The 16,762-nt window shown below is 40.3% G+C and overlaps 1 protein-coding gene across 1 annotated transcript in view; it reads left to right on the top strand.

The window, feature by feature from the left end:
• The window catches only part of LOC121368886 (macrophage-stimulating protein receptor-like), a 41,160-nt gene that overhangs the window by 9,075 nt on the left and 15,323 nt on the right, over positions 1–16,762 (top strand). The window contains exons 8-11 of the mRNA XM_041493643.1: positions 6,405–6,642; positions 9,328–9,453; positions 10,318–10,404; positions 11,145–11,329. Coding sequence (XP_041349577.1) covers positions 6,405–6,642; positions 9,328–9,453; positions 10,318–10,404; positions 11,145–11,329 — 636 coding nt within the window. The remainder of the gene's footprint in view (positions 1–6,404; positions 6,643–9,327; positions 9,454–10,317; positions 10,405–11,144; positions 11,330–16,762) is intronic.

The raw sequence follows: 16,762 nt of genomic DNA, 5'->3' as shown, positions 1-16,762 counted from the left end.
GCCCTGCGCCATGCAAGACGACCATCAAAATCAGATGGGATTCCTACAGTGTAACTTCTGCAACCCGAACGAGTGCCATCAGTGGTAACAGACATTTTTTTGGCTATAAAAAGTGGTTTGTGGTATAAACGTCATTTGTTTTACGACTGTCCTAGGGAGCAGACGTGTTTTATGATTCTAATTTTTTTGTGTCTTGTTGCACTCTCTGGAACGAAGAAAATGGCATCGGGATGTTCGAGCAGTGTTAGTAGCAGCAGCAGTAGCGACGATGACAACGTCTTGGTCTGCAAATGTTTAGAAAGACATACAATCAAAAGAGTGACTACCAAACAAGATGAGAAGAAGAGTACTTATTATGTGGATCAAACGGATGCTACACACAAAATTAGGGATAGAATTGAAAATGGCGAACTCGTGGATGAACCCACAGATCAGACGGATACTGGTCGCGAAACAGATCCTGACTATGAGGATGACTGCTATTCAAGACGTTACTTGTTCTGTCATCGTCCCGAAATGAGAAATTTCTATGCCCGAATGCTGACGTATGCTCGGTGGCCCATACAATTACGTCAAAAACCAAAAGAACTTGCCAAAGCCGGTTTCTACTACACGGGAGACCACGATGCCATCACCTGTTACTATTGCGGACTTCGCGTCTACCGATGGAAGAAGACAGACGACCCAGTGATGGAACATTACAGACTCTCTCCAAGATGTCCCTATGTGAACAACATGTTCAGACATTAAATGTTTCAGGCACTTGTGTGCTATGTTTTCATGTTGTATATTGTGAATAAAACCGTGAATAACAGGTTTTGCTTTCTTATTTATGTCCTGCGTCCATGAGTGTGTCTCTGGACATGTCCCTATGGTAGTGACACTGGTAAATGGTAATATTTTGTTAACGATGTTTTTGGGGGAGCTTGCATGATGAGATTTGTGCTTGGGAGGAGGGGGCACTGGTCATACGTATCACACACATTCAAACATTCCTGTACCATATCTTTATGCGTAATAAGGCATATAAGTAAAACTAGTTTAGGAAAACTCGTCATTTGAGGTAGAACCTTCAGAGGAGCAACATGTCAGACCAGTACAAATTGTATGTTCCCGACGTGGACAAGTGGACCCGTTTCTATAAACTGCAAGCAGAAGGCAAACTTCAACCTCACTTCGAAATTCAACGTGGTGGGCAAAGTCAGATCATGTACAGTGTGGATCGATGTCTAGAACTCTACGATCTCACATGGAAAAAAGAAAAAGAGGAACAGAACAAGCCCCTGACACCCAAAATCGTCATGGTCTCCCCAACACAACAGGTGGTAGAACAAGCCAAAGCCGATCTGAAACGGAAACAACAACAACAACAAAGTGGTACGGGTTGGAAACCCCCGAAACTGCAGAAGCATTTCTAAATAAACTATAAAAGGAACTATGTGGGTCAGATATCGTCATTTCATTTAGAGTCTTCATGCAGAGCACATGTTCAGAATGTGGTTTCACATTCTCGAGGAGAGACGCCATGTTAAGACATTTTCAACAAAAACATGCTAAAGGTCTACCACCACCACAGCAGCAACCGCCACCACCACCACCACGGCAGCAACCGCCACCACCACCACCACAGCAGCAGCCACCACCACCACCACCACAGCAGCAGCCACCACCATCACCACCACATCAGCCACCACCACCACAGCAGTAGCCACCACCACCACCACCACAGCAGCAGCCACCACCACCACCACCACCACACCAGCCACCACCACCACCACCACCACAGCAGCAGCCACCACCACCACCACCACAGCAGCCACCACCACATCAGTCACCACCACCACCACATCAGCCACCACCACCACCACCACATCAGTAGCCACCACCACCACAGCAGCAGCCACCACCACCACCACCACCACCACCACCACCACCACCACCACCACCACCACATCAGCCACCACCACCACCACAGCAGCAGCCACCACCACCACCACCGCCACCACAGCAGCCACCACCACCACCACATCAGTCACCACCACCACCACATCAGCCACCACCACCACAGCAGCAGCCACCACCACCACCACCACCACAGCAGCCAAAACCACCACCACTACCACCACCACCACAACAACAACAGCAGCAGCAGCAGCATCCCCTAAGATTGCTACATCCCTTCACCATGATCTTGTCGGGACCCACGTCGTGTGGAAAGACATTTTTGGTATACAAATTGTTGAGGGATGGTAAAATCCAGGCTGCTCCCCAGCGCATAATCTGGCTCTACAAACATCATTGGGGCAAACGTTCGAGTGAAATTTGTTCAAGGCATACCCGAGAATTTGGAAAAGGATCGTTATTTGGATCCCAGAGTCAGAAATCTCATCGTGTTGGACGACCTGGTGTGTATGGCTAATAAAGACCCAAGAATCACCGACCTGTTCACGAAAGGAAGTCATCACAGAAACTTATCCGTCATCGCTATCAACTAGAACCTGTATCACAGCAAGGACCCGACACAGAGAAGAAACTGCCATTATCTAGCTCTGTTCAACAACCCCATCGACAAGCAGCGAGTTCTGACTTTGGCACGACAGATGTATCCAGAAAACACTCGTCATTTCATGCATCAGTTTGATGCAGCTACCCACAGGCCCTACGGACATCTCTTGGTGGACTTGAAACCGACCACGCCCGAACATTGGCGTCTTCGGCCTAATGGTTTAGAGACGGGGCCGTCCGAATGGTATAAAAGCACGAGCGTAACGGCGAATGTCCCAGAAGACGTGCAACCGCCGTCGAAGAAAGAGCTCTACGCTAAAATTATGCAAAGGGACGCATTCAAGAGAAAACTACCAGGCATACCCGCCTACGAAAGTGACGACGAAGAAGATGATGAGATAGAACCCTATCTGAAAAAAGTGAAGAGGATGCAGTCTTGCGATACGTGTGGTCGGGTCTTTAAAGACGGAAGCAACTTGCAGCGACACGTGAAAACGTGCAAAGAGGGAAATGGAGAGCCGTCGCCCGACCTGGAAAACGAAGGCATTCGTCTCATGGTGGAACGTGAATTCGACATCAATCATGACTATCTACAAGGCAAGAGGAAACGCTACGAAGAAAAAAACATGTCCCAAGATGCCATCGAAAGAAATATGAAGACTTTACAATGGAAGTTATTTAAAGACATGTACTCTCGCTTTCTGACATATATGCATTACTTTGACAAAGGTCCCAACACCAGGAAAATTCTACAGTTTGTGAATCCAGACAGAGATGTGAGACCACAGATTCGTTCTAAATTAAATCAGTATCGTTCCTGGATCGGCGAATATTTGGATGAACAAGACGACGACGATACCGACGATGAGGAGGATGACAATGATGAAGAGAAATGAACACTCATTTTATTTACATGTCGCCCTTAAGGCCTCTCGATGTAACCCAATGTGTGTCCATTGCATGTGTAGTTGTCTCTAGAGAGACCTTTGATTGTAATTTAGAAAAAAAATAAAAAATGAAAAACCAAACCATTGCGTTTTTTTACTCTATGACTAGATTTGTGATTGGATATTTCTACCGCTACTTTATAGTAGCAAGAACTGTGTGTACAAGACAGAACATACCACGACATTTGATATACCAGACATACTACACTAGTTGGCTATAGCTTAATGGGCTACCGACGGGGATCGATCCTAGATCGACCACTGTATTTACCCATTTGGTAATTAAAAAGCCCTGTAAAAAGGCTTGTACTCTAGGGAAATACTTGTGTTTAAAATGCAGTTAAAAGATCATAGGTTAGGTTGGAGCGTTGAGTTGCAGTCACGCGTCCTTTCTTCAAAGCAATGGGCTGGGGATGTTTCACACACACACACACACACACACACACACACACACACACACACACACACACACACACACACACACACACACGTTAATACGCGTGACTGTTAGAAATTCAATACCGCAATTTGTTATTCACATTCAGTCGGGCCTACTTACTATATTCGTGAAATTTTGTTTTGTATACCTAACAAATAGAGAACAAACAACTATAGATCTATATAAGAAGAAAAAAACAATAAAAAAAAACAAAAAACAATTGCACTATTGAGAGGCGAACTCGGTTCACCCGTGCCGTGCGTTTACGCTCTATCCATTAAATCACAAGACGTATGTAGAAATAATTCTAATTTAATTTACATAACGAAACGATACGGTAGGGTAATTCCTTATTATGAGGTAAATATAGCTTCATATTATGTAGATGAATAAGGACTGTTTTCGCTCGTCATAATGATTATACGCAAATTAATTGTATTGTGGCTGGCTCCATTGTTTACGTCACGAGAAATGGTGTGCGGTGAAATGGTGAAATGTGGTCTTTAACAATAAAACATATTTAATTAGTTAAAGCTGTGTACCTGTATTCCGGCACCTGTTATTTCATGGTCTTTACTAAAGAACGCCACTTATTTGTAAAAGTATTGTCCACTGTCGTTAGCGTATGTATGTTAACATCTCGATAGGTGACAATGATGTCATTATCCACCCAGGGGAGGAGCGCTTTTCCGCGTTCATTGTGGTTCCTCTGGAGCGTTACGATAAATCTAGTGTTAGGCAGTCAGTCGCATTGACTTAAAGTGCCTTTATCCAATGAAGGTTTAGACACCCCTTCCGTGGATACTGTCCACCATCAAAGGCCGGGACCCATTGCCGAGTCTGTACCCACGACGAGGAGCGGGACATCTGGTGTTGTCATCTTTTTTAAATGTGTCACGGTAATTAAGTTACCATATGGGAATGTTAACGGGACTTGATTGCTCGCATCATAGTATGACGATTATAAATTCATTGCTAACAATACTTTAAATACAAAAATAAAATAAAACTGTGTTATGATGTTTGGCCAATAATAACCTGAGACACATATATAGCTAAATCGACCCGTCGGCTGATTAGGAAAGTAAAGTCTGTTAACCGTTTCATTATCTCCAGTATACAGCAATTATTTTGTAGCTGTGTCGAGTGCGACAAAAGCATTCCTGTTTTATGCGAAAAATGATGTTCAATCTCCAAATAACGTACGTTTTTCGCTGGTAAAACTTTTATTTATATTAAAATGTGATTTCGTATATTTAGGGGCACATTTCTGAGTTTCATAATAAACGCATCACCTTTGCACCGTTAAATACAAATTTGTTGTACCACGTATAATTATGTGAAGAAATTTTATTTTTCTACCACCAATTCTTACTCATCTCTATAGTAGTTAAATTTATAAAATACAATACATACTTACATTTTTCTCTCTCGGTGAATCTTCCTCACAGTCAAATAATGCTAAGTCGAAGTCGCAATCCGATGTAGTTATCTAACAGCTGCAATGTTTGTGGTTCAGCTCAGAATGGTGCTACTTTTTATACACTCGGTGGTATGGTCTAAGTAGGTCAGTAGGTCACGAGAAAGTAGGTCAATAGGTCACGAGAAAGTAGGTCAGTAGGTCACGAGAAAGTAGGTTAGTAGGTCATGCATCTATACAGGCCCCACTACTACTCGCACGTACTTCTGAGAAATAACGGTTATTTGTTAGGGTATTTCCTCGTTTAAACATCTCTGACTCTTGTTTCACTATGTTGTAAGTTTAACCAAACAAAGAAATGTTTTATTTAACGACGCACTCAACAAATTTTATTTACGGTTATATGGCGTCAGACATATGGTTAAGGACCACACAGATTCTAAGAGGAAACCCGCTGTTGCCACTACATGGGCTACTCTTCCGATTAGCAGCAAGGGATCTTTTATTTGCGCTTCCCACAGGCAGGATAGCACAGACCATGGCCTTTGTTGAACCAGTTATGGATCACTGGTCGGTGAAAGTGGTTTACACCTACCCATTGAGCCTTGCGGAGCACTCACTCACGGTTTGGAGTCGGTATCTGGATTAAAAATCCCATGCCTCGACTGGGATCCGAACCCAGTACCTACCAGCCTGTAGACCGATGTCCTGCCACGACGCCATCGAGGCCGGTTAAGTTTAACCAGGTTCACGTTACAGGTTTGTAGATTAACGAAACTTAGTGTCCATTTGTATAGGCTGAAACTAAGGTCTGCTACTTTAACTTTGAAAGGTTCTAGTTTGGAATACTTTACAAATCGATCAAATTGTTGACAATGACTTGCCCTTCTAAATACGTCATTGGTGTTTCAATTACGACCCCTAATATCTATTGTTTGTTTGTTTTGTTTGTTTGTGGGTTGTTGTGTTTTTGTTGTGAGTTGGGTTTGTTTGTTGTTGTTTTTTGGGGTTGGGGGGTCTTTTTTAATGTGCCGATTAATTTGTCGTACAATAAGCTTTCCTTTCTATTCCTCTATGGTACAACTACATATAGGTGAAAATAGGAAACCTGGAGTTTAAGATTGGCGTCATCACACTGTCTGGGGTCGGGCAGCAGACACCTCCCCCAGCCGCGGGGACGACGCTTCCCGTGTCGACCGACCTGCTGATCGGTCTGTGTGTCGGCGGTGCAGTGTTCGTTACGATAGTTACAGTTGCCTTGATTATGGCGGCGATCAAGTGCAGAAGTGTGAAAGAACACAAGCCTTTGTCGGAGTATTCTTCCTCAGACGGTACGTATAGAATATAAAGTCTATTTGATGTTGTTGTTTTGGGGGTTTTTAATACGATTTTTATGTCAGCAAAAACAAAACAGGAGTTAAACTTTAAACTTACACATAACAACAAGACATTGTGTCACCATTATTTGGTGTCTTACTCAATCTGTTTTAAATATTTTACCGTCATTGTACTTCATATTTTTTTTTTTATAGCTACAATTGTTTAAATTACCTTTTTTTCAAATACGATTACATGCATTAGTAATCATCAAACTAAAAAAAACAACGAAGCGACTCTGACCTCAATAATTATATCGTAATAATTTACAAGGAAGATAATAGAAAAAAGTAAAGTTTGTTTTATTTAACGACGCCACTAGAGCACAGTGATTTTTAATCTTATCATCGGCTATTGGACGTCAAACATATGGTCATTCTGACACTGTTTTTAGAGGAAACCCGCTGTCGCCACATAGGCTACTCTTCTTTACGACAGGCAGCAAGGGATCTTTTATTTGCGCTTCCCACAGGCAGGATAGCACAAACCATGGCCTTTGTTGAACCAGTTATGGATCACTGGTCGGTGCAAGTGGTTTACACCTACCCATTGAGCCTTGCGTAGCACTCACTCAGGGTTTGGAGTCGGTATCTGGATTAAAAATCCCATGCCTCGACTGGGATCCGAACCCAGTACCTACCAGCCTGTAGACCGATGGCCTGCCACGACGCCACCGAGGCCGGTAGGAAGATAATAGAATCATGAACTTGTTCACAAAAATATTAATATAATTTCTGTATTTCCACTGTGACTGAACACATATATATTGCAACATGTAGCTGTCAAGCCTCGGTGGTGTAGTAGTTAAGCCATCAGACTGAAGGCTGGTGGTTACTGGGTTCGCCTCTCGGTACGGGCTCCCACACTGAGCGAGTTCAGCGCGACTCGTTGGGTAGGGATAAGACCACTATACCGACGTGTCTCTCAATTAACCACTAACCCACTGTCCAGGTCAGACAGCCCAGATAGCTGTTTGCTTGCTTGATGCTTAATTGGATATTAACACGAAATTGAGTACATGTGGTATAAACAAACTAGCAAACAATGTAGAGGTCAATGTACCTGTTGCTTTTATAGTAGTAGTGGTAGTAGTAGTGGTAGTAGTAATAGTGGTGGTGGTGGTGGCGGTGGCGGTGGCGGTAACTTAAGTAGTGGTGGTAGTAGTAGTAGTGGTAATAGTAGTAGTAGTGGTAGTAGTGTTAGTGGTAGTAGTGGTAGTAGTGGTGGTAGTAGTGGTGGTAGTAGTGGTACTAGTAGTAGTGGTAGTAGATTGTAATGAATGTAGTAGTAGTAATAATAACAGTTGTAATGATAGTAGTAGTAGTAGTAGTAATGTTAGTAGTAGTAGTAGTAGTAGTAATAGTAGTAGTAGTAGTAGTAGTAATGACAGTTGTAATGATAGTAGTAGTAGTAGTAGTAGTAGTAGTACTACTACTAGTAGTAGTAGTAGTAGTAGTAATGACAGTTGTAATGATAGTAGTAGTAGTAGAAATGTTAGTAGTAGTAGTAGTAGTAGTAGTAGTAATAGTAGTAGTAGAAGTAGTAGTAATGACAGTTGTAATGATAGTAGTAGTAGTAGTAGTAGTAGTAGTAGTAGTAGTAGTAGTAGTAATGACAGTTGTTATGATAGTAGTAGTAGTAGTAGTAGAAATGACAGTTGTAATGATAGTAGTAGTAGTAATGATAGTAATAGTAGTAGTAGTAGTAGTACTACTAGTAGTAGTAGTAATAATAGTGGTAGTAGTAGTAGTAGTAATAGTAGTAGTAGTAGTTGCAGTAATAGTAGTAGTAGTAGTAGTAATGACAGTTGTAATGATAGTAGTAGTAGTAGTAATAGTAGTAGTAGTAATGACAGTTGTAATGATAGTAGTAGTAGTAGTAATAGTAGAAGTAGTAGTAATGACAGTTGTAATGATAGTAGTAGTAGTAGTAATAGTAGTAGTAGTAGTAGTAATGACAATTGTAATGATAGTAGTAGTAGTAGTAATAGTAGTAGTAGTAGTAGTAATGACAATTGTAATGATAGTAGTAGTAGTAGTAGTAATAGTAGTAGTAGTAGTAGTAATAGTAATAGTAGTAGTAATGACAGTTGTAATGATAGTAGTAGTAGTAGTAGTAATAGTAGTAGTAGTAATGACAGTTGTAATGATAGTAGTAGTAGTAGTAGTAATAGTAGTAGTAGTAATGACAGTTGTAATGATAGTAGTAGTAATATTAGTAGTAGTAATGACAGTTGTAATGATAGTAGTAGTAATAGTAGTAATAGTAGTAGTAGTAGTAATGACAGTTGTAATAGTAGTAGTAGTAGTAGTAGTAGTAATGACAGTTGTAATGATAGTAGTAGTAGTAGTAGTAATAGTAGTAGTAGTAGTAATGGCAGTTGTAATGATAGTAGTAGTAGTAGTAGTAGTAGTAGTAGTAGTAGTAGTAGTAGTAGTAGTAATGACAGTTGTAATGATAGTAGTAGTAGTAGTAGTAATAGTAGTAGTAGTAGTAATAGTAGTAGCAGTAGTAGTAGCAGGAATACGTGTTAGTGTTGTAGTGTAGCAGTAGCGGTAGCGGTGGCTGTAGCGGTTGTGGTAAAAGTATAGTAATTATTATAAGTCTAATATAGTTATACCGTCATTATTTATCAGCAGGTTATCAGCTGAGTCCTACACAAGTCATACAGCGAACACTCGACTCGTTCACATTGGAGAAAATCAACTCTTGTAATATTCTTATACCACGTGACTTGCTAACGATTGGTGACGTCATTGGTTCAGGTATATATACCTCTGCATCGATACTATCCCCCTTTACAATTCGGCGGACCGGTCACAAATGCGCCAAATTTCCTAAATTCAAATTGGGTACCTTTTTTCCCTTTGGCATTAATCCTACAGGACATTCCAAATTCCATAGCACCAAAACACAATAACCCCCAACCCCCACCCCCGCCTGTTACCGACCGCGGTCGGGCTGTTGGTGCTTTATTGTACCTGCCAGTGCAGGTGATCCCTTGTCCAACCCCACCCCTTTCCTGGATGGAGGAGCCGGGAGAGGCCGGCATCTGTGCCCATGACAGGCGTGCGCTACAACAGCTTGCTCCGAATGTGCACGTGAAACCCTCTGATCTGACCTGACTATAACCTTACTGTGAATTCATGCCATGATCTCGACAACATACTTCTCTGAAATGGAGGCAGACCAAACGTTCCATGTAACGTTCTCATAGGACAGTACAATAATTATAAAATATTTAATTACACCCACAGTGTATCCGCACGTTTGAAGATCTCTTTTTAATTATTATTTTATTTAATTCATACTCCACAATATATAACATTAAACTGCCCTGAAAACGTATTTCTGAGCATCTTTGTTCCAAAATTATTCGGGGAGCATGACTCTGACCACACACACATACACACGCACGCACGCACGTACATACACACACACACACACAAACACACACACACACACACACACACACACACACACACACACACACACACACACACATACACACTCGTTACAGATAGATCTCGCTCCCTCTCTTAGCTCGATCATTTGCCTTCGACAAACTGAAATTGCCCTTTTTAGATTGTTGTGTATCCACCCCTTCGTAACGCTGTATCTTCTCCCAGGTAATTTTGGATGTGTTCACGAAGGCTACTTAAAGGGAGACAACAATGAGAGTGTTTCAAGAAAGGTTGCAGTAAAGAATTTACAAGGTAATGTCTATATGAATAAGTAGTAATTGAGTACCGTAAAAGACGAATCTTCTATATTTATCACAGTAAATATTTGATTTTTGTTGTTTAAGAAAACGGGTTTCTTTTTCTTTCTTTCTTTTTTTTTTTTTTTCTTTTTTTTTTTCTTTATTTATTTTGCATTAAAACATTAATCAAGAATTACTAACAAAATAAATTATAAAAATTAAAAAACCGTAACAAACAAAAACTCGGCAAAACAATTTTAAAAATCATTTAATATGAAAACAAATATTGGGTAGATACGACCATAGGGATACGGGCTCCCATTTTTGTAGAGGGGCAGGCTGGTTTTTACCCGAATTAAACAAAAAATGCGTCAATCTGCAAAACAATATTTATACATATTAGCATTACGAATCACTATGCATTTTTATGTAGATTACAACTATGTCTGAGGGTAATATGATGGAAATACACGGTCAAAAGGTCTTAATTTAGCACATTTTCCCTCAATATCTGTATAATTGTTGCCCGAATTCGAGGTTTTGCTCCAGCAGTAGTACACTTATGTATACAACGTATCGCAATTATCACACACATATTCCTAATCAGCCTCCGCTCGTTAGCAATGTTCTGGGGGTGTTGTTAATCTTGTGTTCCGCTCGTTTTGCAATGTTCTAGGGGTTTAATCTTGTGTTCCGCACGTTTAGCAATGTTCTGGGGGGTGTTGTTAATCTTGTGTTTTATTCTTGTTGAAGAAAGCTCCACCCAGATGGTTGATTTCAAGGCGTTCGTGGAGGAGGCGCTGCTAATGAAGGACTTCAACCACCCCCACGTCCTGTGTCTAGTGGGAATCACCCTCACTGACGATCGTCAGCCCCTGGTCGTACTGCCCTACATGGAGAACGGGGATCTTCTCAAATACGTCAGCAGTGACACACAGGTAAACCAAGTAGATACAGGTAAACCAAGTAGATACAGGTAAGTCAACGTCATACAGGTAAATCAATGAGATAGAGTGTGAACCAAGTAGATACAGGTAAACCAAGTAGATATCGGTGAATCAACGTCATACAGGTAAATCAATGAGATAGAGTGTGAACCAAGTAGATACAGGTAAACCAAGTAGATATCGGTAAACCAACGTCATGCAGGTTAATCAATGAGATACAGTGTGAACCAAGTAGATACAGGTAAACCAAGTAGATATCGGTGAATCAATGTCATACAGGTAAATCAATGAGATAGAGTGTGAACCAAGTAGATACAGGTAAACCAAGTAGATATCGGTGAACCAACGTCATACAGGTAAATCAATGAGCCAGTGTGAACCAAGTAGATACAGGTAAACCAAGTAGATATTGGTGAATCAACGTCATACAGGTAAATCAATGAGACACAGTGTGAACCAAGTAGATATAGGTAAACCAAGTAAATATAGGTAAACCAAGTAGATATTGGCAAATAAACGTCATACAGGTAAATCAGTGAGATACAGTGTGAACCAAGTAGATACAGGTAAACCAAGTAGATATCGGTGAATCAATGTCATACAGGTAAATCAATGAGATAGAGTGTGAACCAAGTAGATACAGGTAAACCAAGTAGATATCGGTGAATCAACGTCATACAGGTAAATCAATGAGCCACAGTGTGAACCAAGTAGATACAGGTAAACCAAGTAGATATTGGTGAATCAACGTCATACAGGTAAATCAATGAGACACAGTGTGAACCAAGTAGATATAGGTAAACCAAGTAGATATAGGTAAACCAAGTAGATATTGGCAAATCAACGTCATACAGGTAAATCAATGAGATACAGTGTGAACCAAGTAGATACAGGTAAACCAAGTAGATATCGGTGAATCAACGTCATACAGGTAAATCAATGAGATAGAGTGTGAACCAAGTAGATACAGGTAAACCAAGTAGATATCGGTGAATCAACGTCATACAGGTAAATCAATGAGCCACAGTCTGAACCAAGTAGATACAGGTAAACCAAGTAGATACAGGTAAACCAAGTAGATACTGGTGAATCAACGTCATACAGGTAAATCAATGAGACACAGTGTGAACCAAGTATATATAGGTAAACCAAGTAGATATAGGTAAACCAAGTAGATATTGGCAAATCAACGTCATACAGGTAAATCAATGAGATACAGTGTGAACCAAGTAGATACAGGTAAACCAAGTAGATATCGGTGAATCAACGTCATACAGGTATATCAATGAGATAGAGTGTGAACCAAGTAGATACAGGTAAACCAAGTAGATATCGGTGAATCAACGTCATACAGGTAAATCAATGAGCCACAGTGTGAACCAAGTAGATACAGGTAAACCAAGTAGATATAGGTAAACCAAGTAGATATTGGCAAATAAACGTCATACAGGTAAATCAGTGAGATACAGTGTGAACCAAGTAGATACAGGTAAACCAAGTAGATATCGGTGAATCAACGTCATACAGGTAAATCAATGAGATAGAGTGTGAACCAAGTAGATACAGGTAAACCAAGTAGATATCGGTGAATCAACGTCATACAGGTAAATCAATGAGCCACAGTGTGAACCAAGTAGATACAGGTAAACCAAGTAGATATTGGTGAATCAACGTCATACAGGTAAATCAATGAGACACAGTGTGAACCAAGTAGATATAGGTAAACCAAGTAGATATAGGTAAACCAAGTAGATATTGGCAAATCAACGTCATACAGGTAAATCAATGAGACACAGTGTGAACCAAGTAGATATAGGTAAACCAAGTAGATATAGGTAAACCAAGTAGATACTGGCAAATCAACGTCATACAGGTAAATCAATGAGATACAGTGTGAACCAAGTAGATACAGGTAAACCAAGTAGATATCGGTGAATCAACGTCATACAGGGAAATCAATGAGATAGAGTGTGAACCAAGTAGATACAGGTAAACCAAGTAGATATCGGTGAATCAACGTCATACAGGTAAATCAATGAGCCACAGTGTGAACCAAGTAGATACAGGTAAACCAAGTAGATACAGGTAAACCAAGTAGATATTGGTGAATCAACGTCATACAGGTAAATCAATGAGACACAGTGTGAACCAAGTATATATAGGTAAACCAAGTAGATATAGGTAAACCAAGTAGATATTGGCAAATCAACGTCATACAGGTAAATCAGTGAGATACAGTGTGAACCAAGTAGATACAGGTAAACCCAGTAGATATCGGTGAATCAACGTCATACAGGTATATCAATTAGATAGAGTGTGAACCAAGTAGATACAGGTAAACCAAGTAGATATCGGTGAATCAACGTCATACAGGTAAATCAATGAGCCACAGTGTGAACCAAGTAGATACAGGTAAACCAATTAAATATTGGTGAATCAACGTCATACAGGTAAATCAATGAGCCACAGTGTGAACCAAGTAGATACAGATAAACCAAGTAGATACAGGTAAACCAAGTAGATATTGGTGAATCAACGTCATACAGGTAAATCAATGAGATAGAGTGTGAACCAAGTAGATACAGGTAAACCCAGTAGATATCGGTGAATCAACGTCAGACAGGTAAATCAATGAGACACAGTGTGAACCAATTAGATATAGGTAAACCAAGTAGATATTGGTGAATCAACGTCATACAGGTATATCAATGAGCCACAGTGTGATCCAAGTAGATATAGGTAAACCACGTATATACAGGTAAGCCAACGTCATACAGGTAAATCAATGAGACACAGTGTGAACCAAGTAGATATAGATAAACCAAGTAGATATTGGTCAATCCACGTCATACAGGTAAATCAATGAGCCACAGTGTGAACCAAGTAGATATAGGTAAACCACGTATATACAGGTAAACCAACGTCATACAGGTAAATCAATGAGACACAGTGTGAACCAAGTAGTTATAGGTAAACCAAGTAGATATTGGTGAATCAACATCATACAGGTAAATCAATGAGCCACAGTGTGAACTAAGTAGATATAGGTAAACCACGTATATACAGGTAAACCAACGTCATACAGGTAAATCAATGAGACACAGTGTGAACCAAGTAGATATAGGTAAACCAAGTAGATATTGGTGAATCAACGTCATACAGGTAAATCAATGAGCCACAGTGTGAACCAAATAGATATAGGTAAACCACGTATATACAGGTAAACCTACGTCATACAGGTAAATCAATGAGACACAGTGTGAACCAAGTAGATATAGGTAAACCACGTATATACAGGTAAACCTACGTCATACAGGTAAATCAATGAGCCACAGTGTCAACCAAGTAGATACAGGTAAACCAAGTAGATATTGGTGAATGAAGGTCATACAGGTAAATCAATGAGACACAGTGTGAACCAAGAAGATACAGGTAAACCGAGTAGATATTGGTGAATCAACGTCATACAGGTAAATTAATGAGCCACAGTGTGAACCAAGTAGATACAGGTAAACCAAGTACATATTGGTGAATCAACGTCATACAGGTAAATCAATGAGCCACAGTGTGAACCAAGTACATACAGGTAAACCAAGTAGATATCGGTGAATCAACATCAGACAGGTAAATCAATGAGACACAGTGTGAACCAAGTAGATATAGGTAAACCAAGTAGATATTGGTGAATCAACGTCATACAGGTAAATCAATGAGCCACAGTGTGAACCAAGTAGATATAGGTAAACCACGTATGTACAGTTAAACCAACGTCATACAGGTAAATCAATGAGCCACAGTGTGAACCAAGTACATACAGGTAAACCACGTATATACAGGTAAACCTACGTCATACAGATAAATCAATGAGACACAGTGTGAACCAAGTAGATATATGTAAACCACGTATATACAGGTAAACCTACGTCATACAGGTAAATCAATGAGCCACAGTGTCAACCAAGTAGATACAGGTAAATCAAGTAGATATTGGTGAATCAACGTCATACAGGTAAATCAATGAGCCACAGTGTGAACTAAGTAGATATAGGTAAACCACGTATATACAGGTAAACCAACGTCATACAGGTAAATCAGTGAGACACAGTGTCAACCAAGTAGATATAGGTAAACCAAGTAGATATTGGTGAATCAACGTCATACAAGTAAATCAATGAGCCACAGTGTGAACCAAGTAGATATAGGTAAACCATGTATATACAGGTAAACCTACGTCATACAGGTAAATCAATGAGCCACAGTGTGAACCAAGTAGATACAGGTAAACCAAGTAGATATTGGTGAATCAACGTCATACAGGTAAATCAATGAGACACAGTGTGAACCAAATAGATACAGGTAAACCAAGTAGATATTGGTGAATCCACGTCATACAGGTAAATCAATGAGCCAGTGGAAACTAACTACATTTATAACGGTAAAGCAATGACTCGCAGACACACACATATATACATACATACATATATACATACATACACACATACATACATACAATGCAGTCACTTAAACACACACACGAGCTTGCGCGCGCACACACCCCCCCCCCCCACTATCACTAACTCTCTCTCTCTCTCTCTCTCTCTCTCTCTCTCTCTCTCTCTGTCTCACACACACACACACACACACACACACACACACACACACACACACACACACACACACACACATACTCGAGGTCTCCACATCAACTGATTTCAACATTACTGCTGTACTGGAACATAGAGAATACTATATGAGTGGCCGGTAGATACCATCTATCTTATGAGCTGTTTCGAAACGTATCCATCGAGCGAAAGTGAATTAAATACGTTTTTAAACAATGGATACGAATGTAGCGTTCTATTTGTTACATATCCTCACAACACCAGGTTCAAAAGTGTTTTTAATGTACCTACAAGCATCTGAGATCTTAAAATTGTGTATACCTAAAAAAAACACCTGATATAACACATTTCATGTTGCGTAATCCTAGGTTCAAACTACCAACTGCCAGTACAACGTTTGCCAACTTTGTCTTTGACGACTTCTTCGACTGTCCGGTTGCTAGTCAGAGCGCTCTTACAACTCTATTCTCGTTGTATAACCCATTAGTTGTTAATCTGAGTGCACCCGTCGTATAACCCATTAGTTGTTAATCTGAGTGCACCCGTCGTATAACCCATTAGTTGTTCATCTGAGTGCATCCGTCGTATCACCCATTAGTTGTTAATCTGAGCGCACCCGTCGTATAACCTACTTGTTGTTAACCTGAGTGCACCCGTTGTATAACCCACTTCTTGTTAATCTGAGTGCACCCGTCGTATAACACATTACTTGTTAATCTGAGTGCACCCGTCGTATATCCCATTAGTTGTTAAACTGAGTGCACCCGTAGTATAATCCATTAGTTGTTAATCTGAGTGCACC

The sequence above is a fragment of the Gigantopelta aegis genome, chromosome 3, assembly GCF_016097555.1.
Source record: "Gigantopelta aegis isolate Gae_Host chromosome 3, Gae_host_genome, whole genome shotgun sequence".
NCBI lineage: Eukaryota > Metazoa > Mollusca > Gastropoda > Neomphalida > Peltospiridae > Gigantopelta > Gigantopelta aegis.
Note: the sequence above shows the minus strand (reverse complement) of the source record. Positions and strands in the feature narration are given on the sequence as shown.